Genomic DNA, 18,363 nt, shown 5'->3' with positions numbered 1-18,363 from the left:
GACTGCCTGGATCCACTACAGTTCGCCTACCACCACAACAGGTCCACAGCAGACGCCGCTTCCCTGGCTCTGCACAGAACCCTGGAACACCTAGATAACAAAGACACCTATCTCAGACTCCTATTTATTGACTATCGCTCAGCCTTCAACACCATTATTCCTATGAAACTCATCTCCAAACTCCATGGTCTGGGCCTCGGCTCCTCCCTCTGCGACTGGATCCTAAACTTCCTAACCCACAGACCACAAATCAGTAAGGATAGGCAACAACACGTCCTCCACGATCATCCTCACGGCTATGTTCTCAGCCCCCTACTATACTCCTTATACATCTATGACTGCATGGCCAAATTCCCCTCCAACTCGATTTTCAAGTTTGCCGACGACACCACATAGTGGGTCGGATCTCAAACAATAACGAGACAGAGTACAGGAATGAGATAGAGAATCTGGTGAACCGGTGCGGCAACAATAATCTCTCCCTCAATGTCAACAAAAAGGAGATTGTCATCGACTTCAGGAAGTGCAGAGGAGAACATGCCCCTGTCTACGTCAACAGGGACGAAGTAGAAAGGGTCGAGAGCTTCAAGTTTTTAGGTGTCCAAATCACCAACAATCTGTCCAGGTTCCTCCCATGCCGACACTATAGTTAAGAAAGCCTACCAGCGCCTCTACTTTCTCAGAAGACTAATTAAATTTGGCATGTCCACTACGACTCTCTCCAACATTTACAGATGCACCATAGAAAGCATTCTTTCTGGTTGCATCACAGCTTGGTATGGCTCCTGCTCTGCCCAACACCGCAAGGAACTAGAAAAGGTCGTGAATGTAGCCCAATTCATCACGTAAACCAGCCTCCCATCCATTGACTCTATCTACACTTCCTGCTGCCTCAGCAAAGCAGCCAGCATAATTAAGGACCCTACGCACCCTGGACATCCTCTCTTCCACCTCCTTCCGTTGGGAAAAAGATACAAAAGTCTGAGGTCACATACCAACCGACTCAAGAACAGCTTCTTCCCTGCTGCCATCAGACTTCTGAATGGACCTACCTTGCATTAAGTTGATCTTTCTCTACACCCTAGCTATAACTGTAACACTACATTCTGCACTCTCTCGTTTTCTTCTCGATGAACGTTATGCTTTGTCAGTATAGTGCATAAGAAACAATGCTTTTCACTGACTTTTCACTGTATGCTAGTACATATGACAATAATAAACCAAATCAAAAGACATACCATTTGAAGAATAAATTGGAAAGGCAACAAAAAATCCACAAGAATTCAATTTAAAATATAAAAGGTTCAATAGAACTTAAAGACAGAGTCTGACAGTCATTTTAAAAGCCAGCTGGCAAGGTTAATCTGAAACTAAAGTAAAATATAGGAATAGGCTATTCAGCCCCTTGAGCCTGTTCCACCATTCAATGAGTTCATGGCTGACCTGTGGGCCTAACTCCATATCCCTGCCTTTGGCCAACATTCTTAACAAAAAATGATCTCCGATTTAAAGATAGCAACTGATCTAGCATCAACTACTGTTTGTGGAAGAGGGTTCCAAGTGTCTACCATCCTTTGTGTATAGAAGTGTTTCCTAACATCTCTCGAACGGTCTGGCCCGAATTTTTAGACTATGCCCCCAGTTCTAGAATCTCCCACCTTTATCTACCCTGTATTTTCCTGTTAATATCTTGAAGACTTTGATCATGTCACCCCACAACCTTCTAAATTTTAGAGAAAACAGATCTAATTTGTATAATCTCTCCTCTTAACTAACCCCTTAATCCAGATATCATTCCTGTAAACCTACGTTGTACTTCCTCCAAGACCAAAACATCCTTCCTAATGCGTGGTTACCCAAATCTGTTCACAGTACTCCAAGTGGGGTCTAATCAGGGTTTTGTATAGCTGCAGTTTAACTTTTGCGTTCTGTTACTCCAGTCCTCCAGATATAAAGACCAGCATTCCATTAGCTTTCTTGATTATTTTCTGCACCTGTACATGGCATTTTAAAGATCTATGCAGCTGAACCCCCAAGTCTCTTTGGACATCCACTGTATTTAACCTCAAGCCATCTAGAAAATCCCCATATCTAACCATTTTCGGTCCAAAATGGATAGCCTTACACTTGCTGACATTGAAATCCATCTGCCAGTTTTGCCCATTCACCTAGTCTAGCAATATCCCTTTGTAATTTTATGCTATCATTTAGACAGTCTACAATGCCGCTTAACTTTTGTTAATCAGCAAATTTGGATATTTGACTTTCTATGCCTTATCCAAGTCATTAATAAATGTGAATAATTGAGGCCCTAACACAGATTCTGGTGGGACACCACTAATCACATCGTCAATTTGAGTACCTACCCATTATACCTACTTTCTGTTGTCTGCCATTCAAACAATTTTCCAGCCATGTCAGTAATTTGCTTTCAATTCTGTGAGCTTCCACCTTAGTTAACAGCCTCTTATGTAGGACTTTATCAAATGCCTTCTGGAAGTCCATATAAACAACATCCACTCACATTCCCTTGTCTACTACACTAGTCATCTTTTTTTTTAAAATGTTACCCTATCCTTGAATATAGACCCCAATAATGTTCCCACCACAGGTGTTAGGCTAACTGGTCTGTAATTCCCTGGTTTTACTCTTTCATCCTTCTTAAAAAGCAGCGTGACTTGAGCAATTTTCAATCCAGAGGGACGACTCCTGAATCTAGGGAACTCCGAAAGATTATAGCTAGGCCATCTACTTCCTTTATCACCCTTAGATAGAAACCATCAGGTTCTGGGGATTGTCAATATTTTACTTATGTTAATGTTATTTAGACCCTGTCCTTGATCCACTATTAACTTTGTGTTTTACAGTAGAAAAGGAAGATATCTTACTGTAAGTACTGAGGCAAAAGTGTCTGCCATTTATTTCCCCATAGTCATTGAAGATACCCCTATTTCGGTCTTTCGTGGGCCGACTTGTTCCCAACAACCCTCTTTCCTTTTATATAACTATAAAATTTCTTCTTATTGATTTAGATGTCCCTTGCAAGTTTCCTTTCATAAGCTCTTATAAACTCCTTTGCTGGTCTTTGTATCTTTTCCATTCGGCAGAATCAGTGCTGTTTTTTGCATTTTAGTAAGTTCTTTCCTTTATTTTTCTGCTGTCCCTTATCTCTTCAGTTATCCATGGTTGTTTTTTCTGTGAAACTATGCTTTTCTATCTCAGGGGTATAAACTGGTTCTGTATTGTGTTAAATGTTTCTTTAAACATCCTTCACTACTCTTCAGTTGTTTTACCCATTATCAGATTTTCCCAGTTTACCATGGACAGTCTCTGCCTCATCTCATTAAAAAGTCGGCCATACCCAAATCTAAAATTCTAGTAACTGATTCGTGCTTCTCACTTTCAAATGCATCATATCCCTTTTCCTGCAAGGGAAACCTTACCTAAACCTCAACTGGAAGTTTCCTAAAAGGGAGACAACTGCATATGTACTAGAGTCTCTCGACTTTTAATGCCTTGTTTACAGATTTTCTACTTTGTAAGTTGAAAGTTATAACTCAGCGCATGGACAGCAAGTTCCAACACCCTCCTACTGCTCCATTGCAATTTAATACATGACTGCCTGAGGAATTCCACACAAGATGCCTGCTCCTACGGTTTCTCTTAGAAGCAGCTTTAAAGCATTAATAAAGAAACAAAATGACTAATGGATGTAAAAGTCATTACATAACAAAACCTAGTGTGTTTTTTGCAGATCATCTACGAAGGTACAAGGTTATAGCAAGATCACAAAGTTATTCACCTCGGCCAAGATCAGCAATTCTGATTGACATTAGATCGAATTCAGAGGTCAGTGCACGTATGCAGACAATACTATTCCCATACAGGATGACAGAAGGCCTGCAGCAAGAACAAAGAACAAGAACAAAGAACAATACAGCACAGGAACAGGCCCTTCGGCCCTCCAAGCCCGCGCCGCTCCCTGGTCCAAACTAGACCATTCTTTTGTATCCCTCCATTCCCACTCCGTTCATGTGGCTATCTAGATAAGTCTTAAACGTTCCCAGTGTGTCCGCCTCCACCACCTTGCCTGGCAGCGCATTCCAGGCCCCCACCACCCTCTGTGTAAAATATGTCCTTCATTATATCTCTGCATGTACAAGATACAAAGGTAAATGTTTATGATAAAATAATTTTAAAACTTTGCCATAGCACACAATAACTGACACGTTTAGGCAGTGCTTCCCAATCTTTTATATTTCACGGCACACCTCTATAAAGAAAATTGAGGCACACCTCCTATTTTCCGTCTTCTTCACTTACTGGCAACTTAGTTTTTAACTTCCCCCAGTCTTCTCACCTTTTTGTTTTAACCTCTCCCTGTATCTCTCACTTCTCCCATGGTTTTTGTGCCCTTTTTGAGTTTTCACTTTTTGTGCAGATAGATTCATGGGACCTTTTCTGTTCAGCTCCAGTCCCATTGGTCAAGCGCATGGGCCCGACCAACATAAAAAAATCTAAACCATGCATGAGCGGCTCTTTCCCAGTCACCTCACGTGTGGGGGGGCCCCAAGATTCATCGGATCTTGGAGATGCCAACCACAGAGCTGAAGACAAAGGCTAGTTTTAGTTTAATTACATGAATTTTGAACTTTTCTTCACGGCACACTTCGGGAGTCTTCATGGTTGGGAACCACTGTGCGACGACATCCTGACTCCCCACAGCCCGTCCACCATCTACAAGGTACAAGTCAGGAGGGCGATGAAATACTCTCAGTTTGCCTGGATGGGTGCAGTTTCAAAACTCAAGAAGCCCATCCAGGACAAAGCAGCTCATTTGATCAGCACTCCATCTAAGACAATAAACATTCCTGCAAGTTCCTCTCCAAGCCACACACCAGCCCGACTTGAACTATATCACCATTCCTTCACTGTCATCTAGTCATAATTCTGGAACTCACTGCCTAACAAGCATTGTGGGTGTTCATACATCATGTGGACTGCAGTGGTTTAAGGCGGCAGCTCGCCACCAGCTTCAGTTGGGGATTGGCAATAACTGCTGGCCTAGCCAGTGACAGCCACACCCACGACATAATGGGTAGCACTGCTGCCTCACAGCACGAGGGAACCAGGTTCAATTCCGGCCTTGGGAGACTCACAGTATGGAGCTTGCATGTTTCTCCCCATTTGTGTGGGTTTCCTTTGGCTGCTCCAGGTTTCCTCCCACAGTCTAAAAATGTGCAGGTTAGGTGGATTGGCCATACTAAATTGCCCCTTAGTGTCCAATGGTTAGGTAGATTAGCCATGGCAAGTGTGTGGGGTTATGGGAACAGGGCAGAGGATATTTTGTCAGAGGGTCGGTGTCGGCTCGATGGGGCCAAATGGCGTCCTTCTGCACTGCAGGGATTCTATGATACCTCCTGCACCAGAACCAAAAATTCCCACCAACAAATGCAAAATCAAATTTGATTTCAATTCCTGTATAAATTCTGCAATCAAAAAGGAAATTAAGACATTCTTACCAAGCAAATGAGGCAACACCGTCTACTAGTCTTCCGCGAAGAGGCAACACATTAACAAAAAAATCCTATTCAAATTTTCAAGCAGAGCTGGAATTGAAACCTGGGACCCAATTCTACAAACACTATTTCCACGTTGTTGGGGATGTGGTGGTTAAGAATGGGAGAAGAATTTTCCACACTACTGGACAAAACTAGCTGTGGCAAAATGGAACAGAGATCTCAGTTTTCTCCCTCTTGTCTGCCACCCAGTATTCCTCATCTTGGTCCCATCGCTAAAGTGCTAGATGGGTGTATGATGCCATCTCAGTGCCAGTTGAAGAGTGGACATCTGTAAAATGCTCAAGCACTTGCAAGACATGCATGGCCCAGGTTGTCATCGCACTCCAAATATTTCCTAGTACATCAAAACCATGGAACCTGCCTTTCTCTCTTTGCTTTCTCTTACAGCTACTAGGCTTTTAAGACTGAAGCTAGGCATCAGCTAATCATGTCTTCCCTATTCATTTCTTTTCAGTTTCTAATATTAGTGCTGCTTTGCACTATACCACGGGTCTCAGCCAGTCACCTAGACTTCAAAACTGTATTCCACAGTGAGTCATAGACTGATTAGGAGAAACAAAACTGGTGAAAATTTAAAAGAATTACATGCACCTGTGGTCACAATGCAATAGTGACCTGCTCTGCTCCCCAAATTAAATAGCATCCTCCCTCAAGTAATATGCCTGTTCAGCTCTGCAAGGAAGCACTGAAGAACAAACTTTTCATGCAACTCTACAAATACAGGCCAGGTACTGTAGCAGAGAGTCGAATTAGTGCACCTACCTGGTACGAATCGGTACGGATTCCAGCAACCACCTTTGTTTGTATTCTCAGGCAGGGGCTGAAAGATCAAAGATGAAGGGAGATAGATCTCAGTATCTGTTACAATACAAAATAAATATAAATCAATATAATATAAAGGGCATAATTCTAAAAGAGGTGTATTTGTGCAGAATCATTTAAGGTGACAGGACAGCTAAGAAAGTGGCTAATAAAGCCTACAGTATCCCGGGCTTTATTAATAGGTCATAGAGTACAAAGGAAGTAAGTTGCATTAAACTTGTCTAAGACACTAGTTAGGCCTCAAATGGAGTGTTGTGCCCAGTTCTGGACACCACATTTTGGGAAGGATGTAAAGCCGTTAAGAGTGCAGGAAAGATTCACAATAATGTTCCAGAGATGAGGAACTTCACAAATAGGTTGGAGAAATTGGGGTTGTTTTCCTTGGAAAAGAGAAGGTTGAGAGGAGAGTTGGAGAGTAGATAGGGAAAAACTATTCCCATCAGTGGAAGGATAGAGGCACAGATTTGAGGTCAATGGTAACAGAAACAATTGCAACAGGAGGAGAAACTTTTTCACAGTGAGTGGCGAGAATCTGGAGTGCACTGCCCGAGACACTGTGGAAGCATGTCCAAGCAAGGCATTCGAAAGGGAATTGGATCATTATCGGAAAGAGAAGATCATGCAGGACTATGGAGAGGAGGTAAATAATAGGCACCCTCTCCAGAACATAGAAGTAGCTTAGATGGGTTTTGGGAAAATCAGGTGCTGAGGACACAGGTAGAGTCAGGATGTGCATAGAGGTTGCATGTGGTTTCCTACTCCCACTGTGTGCTAAGGAAAAGAAACACATCATCACATCCTTGTATTTTGAACTGAAACTAATTACTTTACGTGAACCCCTCTGACCCCCTCCTCGCTCCCAAAAAAACCTATTTAAAGCCTTGCAGGGGGTTTAGGTGCGGAACTGCAATGTATGGAGGATACATGTTATTTGTATAATGAAAACAACTGGAGCAGACATTCCTCATAATCCCAAGGTAGTACATGTTTAATGGGGGGCCCATAACTGAACACAGACTTTGAAACGAGGCTGATGCTGCCAAACCAGAATTTATTGAGCATCATTAGCTGTCCAATAGTCCAGCAGTGTGTGACTCAAATCATATGGAAGCTATGTAGGAGCTGTTAGCTTTCCTGCTCTGAACAACATTAGTGAACAAGTTGGTGTTTTACAACAATTCAACAATGTTCATAGTTCACTTTCTGATTGTTAGCTAACAAATCACCAGCCACATGAATGCAATCACAAGTTACCATTGTGGGATTTGAACTCTCAATCAGTATCAAAGTCACTAAGCACCATGGCCACCTGCTGTTGTTATGTCTAGACTGTAACATTTAATTATGCTGCATGGGTCAGTCCTTGCAGGTTTACTGGTCAAATGTAATCCGACAGAGGAATGTCCAGGACGCAGCCATGGAATTCATAGAATCACCTTCAATCTAGGCTTCTGTCCTTCAAAGCAATAGTAGCGCAGAATGCATTTACCTCATCAGTTAGTCATCTGCACTTTTGTCCTGGCTCCTTGCAAGGAATAAACGCCAAGACTTCCTCCATTTCTCTACAAGACAGCACAATTGCTTAGGATTCTGGGATTATCAAAGCCAAGATGGCCATGTCCATCCTCTGGACGGTTTAATACGGTTCCAGAGAATATGTAGGTAATTGCTACTGCTGACCTACGCCCGAAAGGTTCTGCTGCAAATAGGACAGGATACCACACATGACTAAGTTTTGGATGAATTTCTGGCTTAGGATTCTTTCTTGTTATGTTTTGTTTTACCACGGACATGTGCTTGCACTGATGAGGAAGCTGCAGTCTTTTTTATTTGGTTTTGCCAGGCGCAGCGATCCTAGGTGAACTTCTCCCAAGAATTGGGGTCGATATCAACTGTGAAGCAAAGCATTCAGAGTGTCCTTTGACTGCCATGAGAACACACCCCACACAAGTTCTCCATAGAAGATTTGTTTTGGTAAGTGACTGTCAGACATTATCAGTTCAACTCAGTTGTGGCTATCTCAATATGACATGGATATTTGGCATGTGAGCACCTCAAGTGTCTGGTATTTCGTCCTTCCATCAGATCTTCAGAAGGTTCGGAAGGCAGCTCAAGCAAAAGCGATTGAACTTTTTGACATGATGCTGGCACACAGTACACAAAGTCTCGCTTATATAGTGGAGAATGAGCAGGGTTATTGTTCCAGGGACTTTCAGTTTAGGAGGCAGACTTAGTCCTCTTCATTCCCAAAATGATGTTCAAAGTCTGCCAAAGGCTACACTTTCTTTAGCAATCCTTACATGTGTTTTGTCATTGATAAAGATAGTTCAAGAAAGCTTGGTGCTGAGATAAGTGAACTTATCCATTATTGACAGGTTCTAGGTCCTGGACTGAAACCTTGGTCTCAAGGTGGAGCTTACTTGGAGTAGGCTGGCATATCATGCTGACTGCAAGGCCAAAGTTCTTGCACACATTGGTGAACAAGTCAATGCTGCATTGCATGTCCAGTTCTAATCTGGCAGCATAACTGGTCAAATGGAACCTTGCCTAATGAATGGCCGAACAGCAGCCATGGAATTCATAGAATTCCTAATCTGCCCATCTGGGCTCATCTCCTGCAAGGTAGTAGCAGTGTAGAACTTATTCAACCAGTCAGTTAGTTATCTGCTGCTCTGCCCAAACTCCTTGAACTATAAGAAACTAATAACCGCAGAGATGTCCTATATTGTTCTATGTGAGGATGCAATAGTGTAGGGTCCTGTGAATGTCTACAAAGAGCAATGGGACAATTTAGCATATGATGCCTAGGGAACCTGGCAGCAACTCAAAAAGGGAGCAGGCCTTTGGCATAATTCTGATGAAAGGTACTGACCTGAAACCAACTCTGCTTTCTCTTGCCATGGATGCAGTCTTTTTCTTTCAGATTTCCAACATCTTTAGGCTTGCTTTGGTATAGTCTATTGACTAAGCAAAAGGACCAAGTCGGAGAAAGGGGGTGATTTAAGAGGGATTTTTCTTTTCATAACCATCCATAATTGTAGCAATTGCTGACAACTAGTCTAAAAGCCAGAAATCGCACTGCAAAATTGATGATTTGGATTGCTGCACTCTGCTGTAGCAGTATCATTCAATTCAGTTTTGATCAGAGTCAATAACTGAAATCAAATACATTGACTTCTGTTTAGCCACTGCTTGGAGTTGTGCAGTGTCAAAGCCTGCAGCATCCTATCATTGCATCATGACATCTTTATTGCGAAGTCAACAGATTCAACTTGTCCATTAATTTGCTCTCCTGCTTGGAGCACTCTGGATTTATTTTCCTTGGGTGTACTTTCTACACCTGTCAATGTTAAAATATGCAATCCACTCCAGTCTTTGATGGATCCTGTTCATTCTGGAGCTATGAATTTGCTTAGCTCAATGACTGTTCAATGAGGATTCACTCATTAAGAATCGTGTGGCAAAACAATCTGGTTGGGTCTTTGCAAGATCCAAAAGGTAGCTTCAAATCTGAGACTAGTTTAACAAATCATCTCTGGCAACTGATCAGATATTTCAACTTCTCCCATGATATCATGTCAATTTCTTTTTCAACCAGAACAAGAAAATGAACACATTCTACTTCACACCTCAAGTGTTTCTCTTGTGCAGGAATCCGCAGGAGTGTCAAACTTACTGATTCTATCATGGCAATTGTTACACTCGATTCAATTAGTCATGCAATGTTGTTCTGTAAGGTTATCCAGCATATAGTCTAGAGAAAGGTGCAGCTTTTCCTCAAATATTAGTCAGCATGAGAGGAACTCAGTGACAGGAACTTCCAGTGAAAACTATAGACAAAAACGAAGCAGGAATGGCAGGTGGAGAGTTTAAATCCAGGCTCATTACAAGGTGCTTATTTTTTGAATGGTTTGTAGACACGTTCAAATGCCCCTCATGGAAGTATTTAAACTGCCCTCAAGAGTATAATCCAGTAGTTAACAGAGAATTAGGTTGGGTTCAGCAGAACTGTTAAAGAACCCTTGAGCTTGGGGATCACTGTCAGAAACAACAGATAGCTCTGGAGGAATGAGGTGTAATCTGCCCTCACTTTACAAGTAATTTGTACTGATGAACTCTGGCTCAAAGATCCCTTCATGCCTAATCTATGGCAAGCCAGCATTTCTCCAACACATGCAGGCAAATGTGTATATACATTACTAGCTAACTAGTCTTGGACAGATTTCTTGACCTCACTGGATCTATCCATCTCGTTCTGAATATAGGAAATCAAATTCAGCCATTCTATTTGGAAATGCTCTAAAGCCAAGGTAAATTTAGCAAGTAGCAATACTATTTGGGGTGAAAGTATTTTGACCAACGATCAAAAGGTATGATTGCAAATTGATTATTTGGCACAAACAAGCTGACTCAACTGCAGGATCACCTAAAAATTGCTTTTGACATGAGCAAGATGTAGCATGGGTCAGTGCCTATGGCCTCACAACCAATCATAGCCTCCTTGCAGAGAATAAAATTCCAAACAGTGCCTTAACTCGTGTATACTAAAACTATTTTTTCACCTGCCTGCCTTATTTGCACATTAGATCACAAGAGTAGGATTAATCACTGGTATATAACTATACAACCCAAAAGGGCACAGGTGTTTGTCCTCAAACAGACAGCCTACGGTGAGTCTTCTTGGTTCGCGGGTGTTGACCATGCGGATATCTGGACAGACCAGATAAATTATCAGATCAATCAGGATGTCTTAATAGTGTGGTGGCAAGGGTCCTGGAATTTCACAGGGTGCAGGAATAACTGACCTCTGATGGTCTAGCAAGCCATTCAGTTATATCAAACTGCTACAGAAAAGTCAAACAACAAAACTGAAAAGACAAATGGCATCAATTAGGCATGAAAAACAACAAAAGCACACACTGCCCAATCAATCCTGTGGAGTCCCCCTCATTAATATCTGGGGACTTGTGGCAAAACTGGGAGAGCTTGCACACAGACGAGTCAAGTAACAGCCTGACACGGCCATATGTAACAATGTCATACCTTGCCGTCAGTCAATCTCTTGAGTTCATCACTATCCCTGGAAATTCCCTGTCCCACCAGCAGGATTGACAAACCAGAGGTGGCAATACAGTGGTACACAACAATGTACAGTAATGGCGGGGTGGAGGGGTCCTGCAAGGCCTCAACACTCCAGACTCTATGAAGTCTTATGGGCAGGGAGACCACCTGATTATCACTAACCACCCTTCTTCAACTGATTTAGTCAGTGCTCCACCATGTTGAACACCAGTTAAATAAAGCAAAAAGTAACAAGGGCACAGTATATACTCGGATTTGATTTATTGTCACATGTATTGGTATACAGAGAAAAATAATGTTTCTTGTGCACTTTACAGACAAAGGATACCATACGTAGAGAAGGAAAGGAGGATGCAGAATGTAGTGTTGCAGTCATAGCTAGAGTGTAGAGAAAGATCAATTTAATACGAGGTAGGTACATTCAAAAGTTGATGGCAGCAGGGAAGCAGATGATCTTGAGTCAGTCGGTACGTGACCTCAGACTTTTGTATCTGTTTCCAGATGGAAGAAGGTGGAAGAGAGTATGTCCGAGGTGCGTGAGGTCCTTGATTATGCTGGCTGCTTTTCCAACACAGCGAGAAGTGTAATCAATAGATGGGAGGCTGGTTTGCGTGATAGACTAAGCTACATTCAGGACCCTTTGTAGTTTCTTGCGGTCTTGGGCAAAGCAGGAGCCATCCCAAGTTGTGATACAACCAGAAAGAATGCTTTCTGTGGTGCATCTATAAAAGATGGTGAGAGTCGTAGCTGACATGCCAAATTTCCTTAGCCTCCTGAGAAAGTAGAGACGTTGGTGGACTTTCTTAACAATGACATCAGCATGGAGGGACCAGGACTGGTTGCTGGTGATCTGGACACCTAGACGCTCTGAACCATTTCTACTTTCCTGTGTGGGGAACTTCAATGTTCATTATTGAGTGACTGGTAACACCGCTTGTCGTCAATGTCAGTCCCTCAAAACGAGGTGGATGTCTGCCAGGCTTTAGGACTTTTTTTCCTCAGGTGACTCAAAGCTATCCTGGTGCCACAGGTCTTTGGGCAGAGAACATAAGAGCTTCCCCGGAGGAAGGTGGGGTGGGGAGGGGTTTGTCTTAAGCCAGTGTTCTGTTCCCTCTCTCCTTCTGTTTTTGTCACTTTTAATAGCAGAGTTTATACAGTCAGTTTCTGACTGTCTTGTGACTTATTGGACAAGCTGCTTTCATGTGGCACAGTTTGCATCACTTTCCCATCAAACACTGATGCCAATTTGTTCCCTTTCCAATGAGGCCTTCGGTGTGCCATTAAAAGGAATTACCTGTTCTTCTGGAGATCAGATGCCATCCTTAAAAAAAGGACGTGAAAGGAAGATCTACTTTGAAAGCCAATTATTTGGCATGCAGATGCAATGTCCAGATTGGCAGAGCTGACTTCACATGATCATGGTTGCTATGTTAGAGGAATAGACTTCTGTGAAGTTGGAGTTTGTTGCCTGTCTTTCCACTCGACTTTGAGTATCCGATGAAGACACTGGTGGTGGAAAAATTCTCCTGCCGGAGGTGCCCCTAGCCTCACTGTCATATAGAAGGGCAGTAACAACACAGTGTTGTAGACTAAAGCCTTTGCCCTCTTATGGAGGCTTGCAATTTTTGAAAACTGCGGTGGTACAACTGACTCTGTTTCAGATCTCCTCCTTGATGGTGACCTTTTGAGAAAGAGAGCTGTCAATATGTGGGAAGTGTTCAACAACTTTTAAATCTTCCCAGCGCCACTACTGACCTAGTGGCGCTGGCCAAGTGTTAAAGAAGATTCCCGCCAGACTGGCCCGCAGCTAGTGAAAACGCCAATGAGAGAACGACAGGTTTCGTGGTGAGAGAATTCTATCTTCATAGTGAAGGCACCCTCCATAGAGGACCACTGTGCTATATGGAATAGATCGAGAATAGATCTAGCAGCTCAAACCTGGGCATCCACGAGGTGGCATGGGCCATCAACAGCAGCAGAATTGTATCCAATCAAAACCTGTAACCTCATGGCCTCGCATGTCTCTCTCTACCATCACATCAGGCAATCAACCCTGGTTTAATGAGGGGTTTGAGGAAAGCAAACCTAGAGCAGCACAAGCATACCTAAAAATAAGATGCCAACCTGTTGAAGCTACAACCAAGACTACATGCGTGCTAAACAGCAGCAAAAGCAGCAGGCTACAGACACAGCCAAGCAATCCCTCAACCAACAGATCAGATCAAAGTTCTGCAGCCTCCATCATCCAGTCGTGAATGGTGAACAATTAACAGGAGGAAGAGGGTCCACAACCATTCCCATCTTCAGTAGGAAAAAAAACATTCATATTTAACAGGCCAAATGCACTAAGATCAATTAAATGGACTTAATATTTCTTCTCACAAAGGGAAGAATCATTCCATGTGACATGGGAGTGGGGGACAAAAATTTTTATTTCACAATATTGCTCAGTTGCAAGACAATGTGCATTTTTAGTTTAGTTGTGTTAACCCGCATCGTGGAATTCAGCTTCGAGGGTAATTATCGGATGGACTCAGTCAAAACATCAGGTTTTTTTTTGCACTTTTAAAGAAAAAAGTAGTGACAGTGGAAGAGAAGCAATCCATAATTGGCAATACCATTTACACAGAGATCTTAACTGCATACTGAATAGGAAATCAACATATTTATAACATTACTTTTTAAAAAGTAAAGTATGGTTAAAAGCCCACTGGTCCTGATGTCCCAAAGTCCAACATCAAGACGCTGATTGGTCACTTTGTCATTTATCAATGAAGGTTTATTTACTGATAGAAACTAATCAAGAGCATTTAATTCTATGATTACCCTGAGCACCACAACAACCTCAAAATATGTGAGCAGATAATAAAGCAGAAATTACTGTGGATACATGACTACCTATTCTTGCCCATGCCAGTCAATGATACACATGCCCCATAGTTGGAAATGCAACAGTGCCATTGGCATTTTCTTTGGTTTAGTGGTACTCCAGTAGGAGGACCTCATGCCACTTTTATGGCTGCATTACTTACAGATATAACAATAGTACCTCCTTGTGACCTGAACTGAATATTACTGTCATTTGCACATGCACTAAGTGCCATGACCCTTTCAAAGGCACCAAGGTAAGATTAAGTCATAGACAAGTTGTTAAGATACCTTATTTCACAGCAGGTGAGAATGGAGCAGCAAGAGGAGACTGTATGGCGAGCACCTTTGATCTAGCTTCTTCAAGCCTGGGGGTGGCAGGCAATGATGTTACTTGTTATTATGCAGTCTCCACCTTCTGCAGTCAAAGGGTTAGTAAAAAGAGTCTAAAGCTGTTGGACATCATAGTCTTCTTCTCCACCAGCCAGATCAAAGAGAAGGGAGCCAAGCCACTTGCTACCATCCATCTCCAGTTAAGAGAATGGAGGAGCTCATTTAATGATTTTTTTTTTGCAATAACTGATTTTCAGCAATCATGCAATTGGTGGATCCAGTCAATACAAGATCAAATAACAATAGCAGTACAGCTTGAACATTTTACTGATCTTGCAAAGAAATTCAATCTTTAAATCTGTAGAGGAAGAGGCAACAAGGCATCCCCAGGCTCAAATACAGGCAAGAGATAGGATTGAAGTCTCCAGTGCTAAATTTTACTCTACACTGATCTACTATTTTTAGGTCGAAAAATTGACTATTGCAGTGTGTTATTATGTCAGTCCTTGCCCTTTTTCACTTCATCAATAAGGCGATTTTATATCCCCTCAAGAATGAAAGGAATCGCAACATACAATTCCCAAACTGGCAGTAAACCTGACTCACTATGATCTAATAAAAAGAGAAATGGATCTGTTCATTTACAGTAAAGTTCTGGTCATAAGTAAGTGACAACAAGTTGGTGTCAAACCAATTTTGAGTTAGTTGGTGCAGATCTACAAAATATAACTGGTTACAATTGAACATTGATCAACATTACAATGCAAAAGTAATTCACACTGAAATAGTTCAAGGGAAGCATTACCTTCAGCTAACCCACATTAGACCTACAAAATGTGGAAAAGTGTTTCACTCCCAGAATCTCACCTCCACAAACACACTATTCAGCTCAAAAAAACAAACAGCAGAAGCCTAATGTAGATTCATGATATTTAAACTAACACACACTTATCACATGGAGAAGAAATTACATATGGGACTTTGCAGTCCAGGCCAAGTTTTTTCCTCAGTTAAAGGGCTTCACCAAGCACCCCAGCCTCAGTGAGAAGTTAAACTGTTGCCATCATTGAAAAGCTTATTAATGGAAGGAAGGAAAGAAAGATTTAACGAGGTCAGTTTTAAAGAGGGGCTATGATGGGAACCTAGGGAGCCAATCAGAATTCGAAATTTAATTATCGACTTCCTCGTCTGATTTATGATGCTTATATGAATTTGGACATGCAGTCTGCAACAATGGCACTCTTCACTTGTGGACAGTTGTCACGACAGAAGTTAGGACAAGAGTCCCTGGGAGTACTTTTAGGCATCAATATTTGCGATAGGGCATGCCAAAAATATTAAAAACAGAGGAAATGTCTTAAACCACTGCCATACACAGTCAACTACATGCCAGCTTTTCTAAACAGAGAGCAAGTTGTCAGAATAACTGCTCGATATGAAAATAATTCAAGCCTTCCAATTTCATCACTTCAGAATTAAAGATTACCAGAAGGAAGATGACTCATTATCTAGAGACCACAGCACACAGAAGAACGCATGTACGTGGAAAACCACTTGCAATGTGCATAGAGTATGGAAATACTAGAGAGTAAGACAACAGGATAGTACGCGTGCAGCGAGAGGAGTTTAGAAAGCAAAATGGATAAAGTAATTCCACTAATCGCCAAACTAACAGAGCAAGCTTCAGAGGCCCTTAATAAGGACATGTTGTCCATGAACCATCAACATGGACAATGGGAGTTGGCAAAAGTGAACAGATTGCTTGCTCATTTGCCTAACTGCAGAATGTTGCACAGGGACTTCCAAATGGGATTGCTTTGGAGAGACTGATCTTTCACTGCTCTCCAGAATAGACAATTACAGAGTGGTCCACAGGTTCTGTTCTAGCAACTTTTGTGTTGCATGTAAATTCAAAAATCAATGTTTTCCATTTTAAACAGGCAAGCATCTGTTGAACACCATTAGCACCAACTGGCCGTGTTCAATGGTCTGAGTGATTTCTATCAAGGTGAGATCCAAGATTCGCAAAACAGATAGGTCTGACTACAGGTTAAAGCAACCCTAGTGGGGAATAAAAAGCCAGACACACTATATTGGCAAAAAGAAAAGTTTGAAGCTGCTGTGTATGGTTCTCTTACCAGGTTAATATTAAAGGCCTTGCAAGCCAGGTCATCCAAACTCTGTTTCTGCAGCTGCTCTGTGATGACAGTTACCATGGTAACCTTCCTGCCTTTCCGCGTGTGCTGTGAAAAAGCAGCCGAGCTCTTCCCTCTGCAACACTCGCCCCTTCACTCTGCCATGTTCCTTGTTCCAGTGGGTTCATTGGGAGGTAGTCATCTTAATAGTGTGATGCAAGACACCGTGGTACTTTCTTAATCCATTCTTCTAATTGCCCTGTGTAAAAGAGAGCACAACTTCACATCAATTTTTAAAACAGAATTTAATCAACATTCAAAGAGCAACCAATTAGTTCAGAGGTCTCTTCACGTCTTTTAGTGTTAGGAGCTTAGAAAGACACCAAGTCAAATGGTTCTTTCTATACAGCCTTCTCGTTATAGAATTGTTAACACTGTGTCTTCAGAGTCCTACCATTGAGATTCCAGCCACTCCAATGGCATGTTACTTTGCTTCAAGCAAAGAGCTTGCATTTGTATAGAACATTAACAATCACATTTTATATTAAATAACTATCACTGCTACACACAGGGAAATGTGCCAGTCAAGCTACTTTAGTTCTCATGATATCCACTCTGATGCCAGAAGCACAGAAAGACTTGAAGAAATCGAACAGAATTATTACACACTGGATCAGATGGGATGGTGACAAATAGAAATGCTGTATGATCAGATAACCTGTTTTAGCAAACTTGGTTGAGATAGATATTGGCCAAAACACCACAATTCTCTTGTTCTTCTTCAGATAGAGTCCTAGGGTCTTTTCTATCTCATGAGGGAGCAAAAAGAGCTTTGGATTAATCTGAAAGACAGCACTTCCAACACCACGCTGTTGTCAATCTAGATTATATGTCCAAGTAACAGTAGGGCTGGAACCCAAGGTCTTCTGACTCACAAGTGCAGCCACTGTTGACATCAGGAAGGGGTTCAGGGAACACTGAAGTAGTTCATTACTTTAAATAGAGTTCAGCGTTTCAAACAGGCAAGAAGCTGATTCAAGACTCCCTAACCTCAAAAGAAAATGCACCATCAAAAAGGTTCAATGGATACAAAAGTGCAGAAATGTCACAGTGGTTAAATTATAAAATCTGGTCATTTGCTTCTGTATCTAGCACCAGAGAGAGAAAAAATAATAATTACTTGAAAAATAAGCAACACAACTGGTTCAGTAATGTCCTTCAGAGAAAGAGAACAAATTCAGCCTGGCCTGCCCGTGATTAGTCTACATAATGTGGATGACTCTTAATGCCCTCTGATGTGACCCAACAAACCAGATCAGTTCTGCAGGAATGGGCAGTAAATCTCACCAAGATTTCAAGAACAAACAGTATGCAGTGTAGTATACACAACTGGTAAAGTTCCCCTTGGCTATGTCCTCCCTCAAACACCAATTTATAATATTTGCATCTAAGGAACAGAGTGCCATTGAATGTCAGGCCTAATCGAGATGTGTAGCTACAGCGGCCTTCTGTGTTCTTGACAAAGACACCAACCACAGTAG

General features: G+C 41.9%; 1 protein-coding gene across 4 annotated transcripts in view; it reads right to left on the bottom strand.

Annotated features, from left to right (window-relative positions):
• The window catches only part of fam53c (family with sequence similarity 53 member C), a 123,809-nt gene that overhangs the window by 66,819 nt on the left and 38,627 nt on the right, over nt 1-18,363 (bottom strand). For 2 of the 4 annotated variants that reach the window (XM_078231228.1, XM_078231230.1), the window contains 2 exons: nt 16,826-17,081; nt 6,345-6,402 (listed from right to left, as the gene is read on the bottom strand). In XM_078231228.1, coding sequence (XP_078087354.1) covers nt 6,345-6,402; nt 16,826-16,903 — 136 coding nt within the window. In that variant the 5' untranslated portion in view covers nt 16,904-17,081. Of the gene's footprint in view, nt 1-3,802; nt 3,929-6,344; nt 6,441-16,825; nt 17,082-18,363 lie in introns of those variants that run through there. The other 2 variants (XM_078231232.1, XM_078231231.1) reach the window with 2 other exon arrangements.

The sequence above is a fragment of the Mustelus asterias genome, chromosome 16 (assembly GCF_964213995.1).
Source record: "Mustelus asterias chromosome 16, sMusAst1.hap1.1, whole genome shotgun sequence".
Classification (NCBI taxonomy): Eukaryota; Metazoa; Chordata; class Chondrichthyes; order Carcharhiniformes; family Triakidae; genus Mustelus; species Mustelus asterias.
This window is presented reverse-complemented; position numbering and strand designations above follow the sequence as displayed.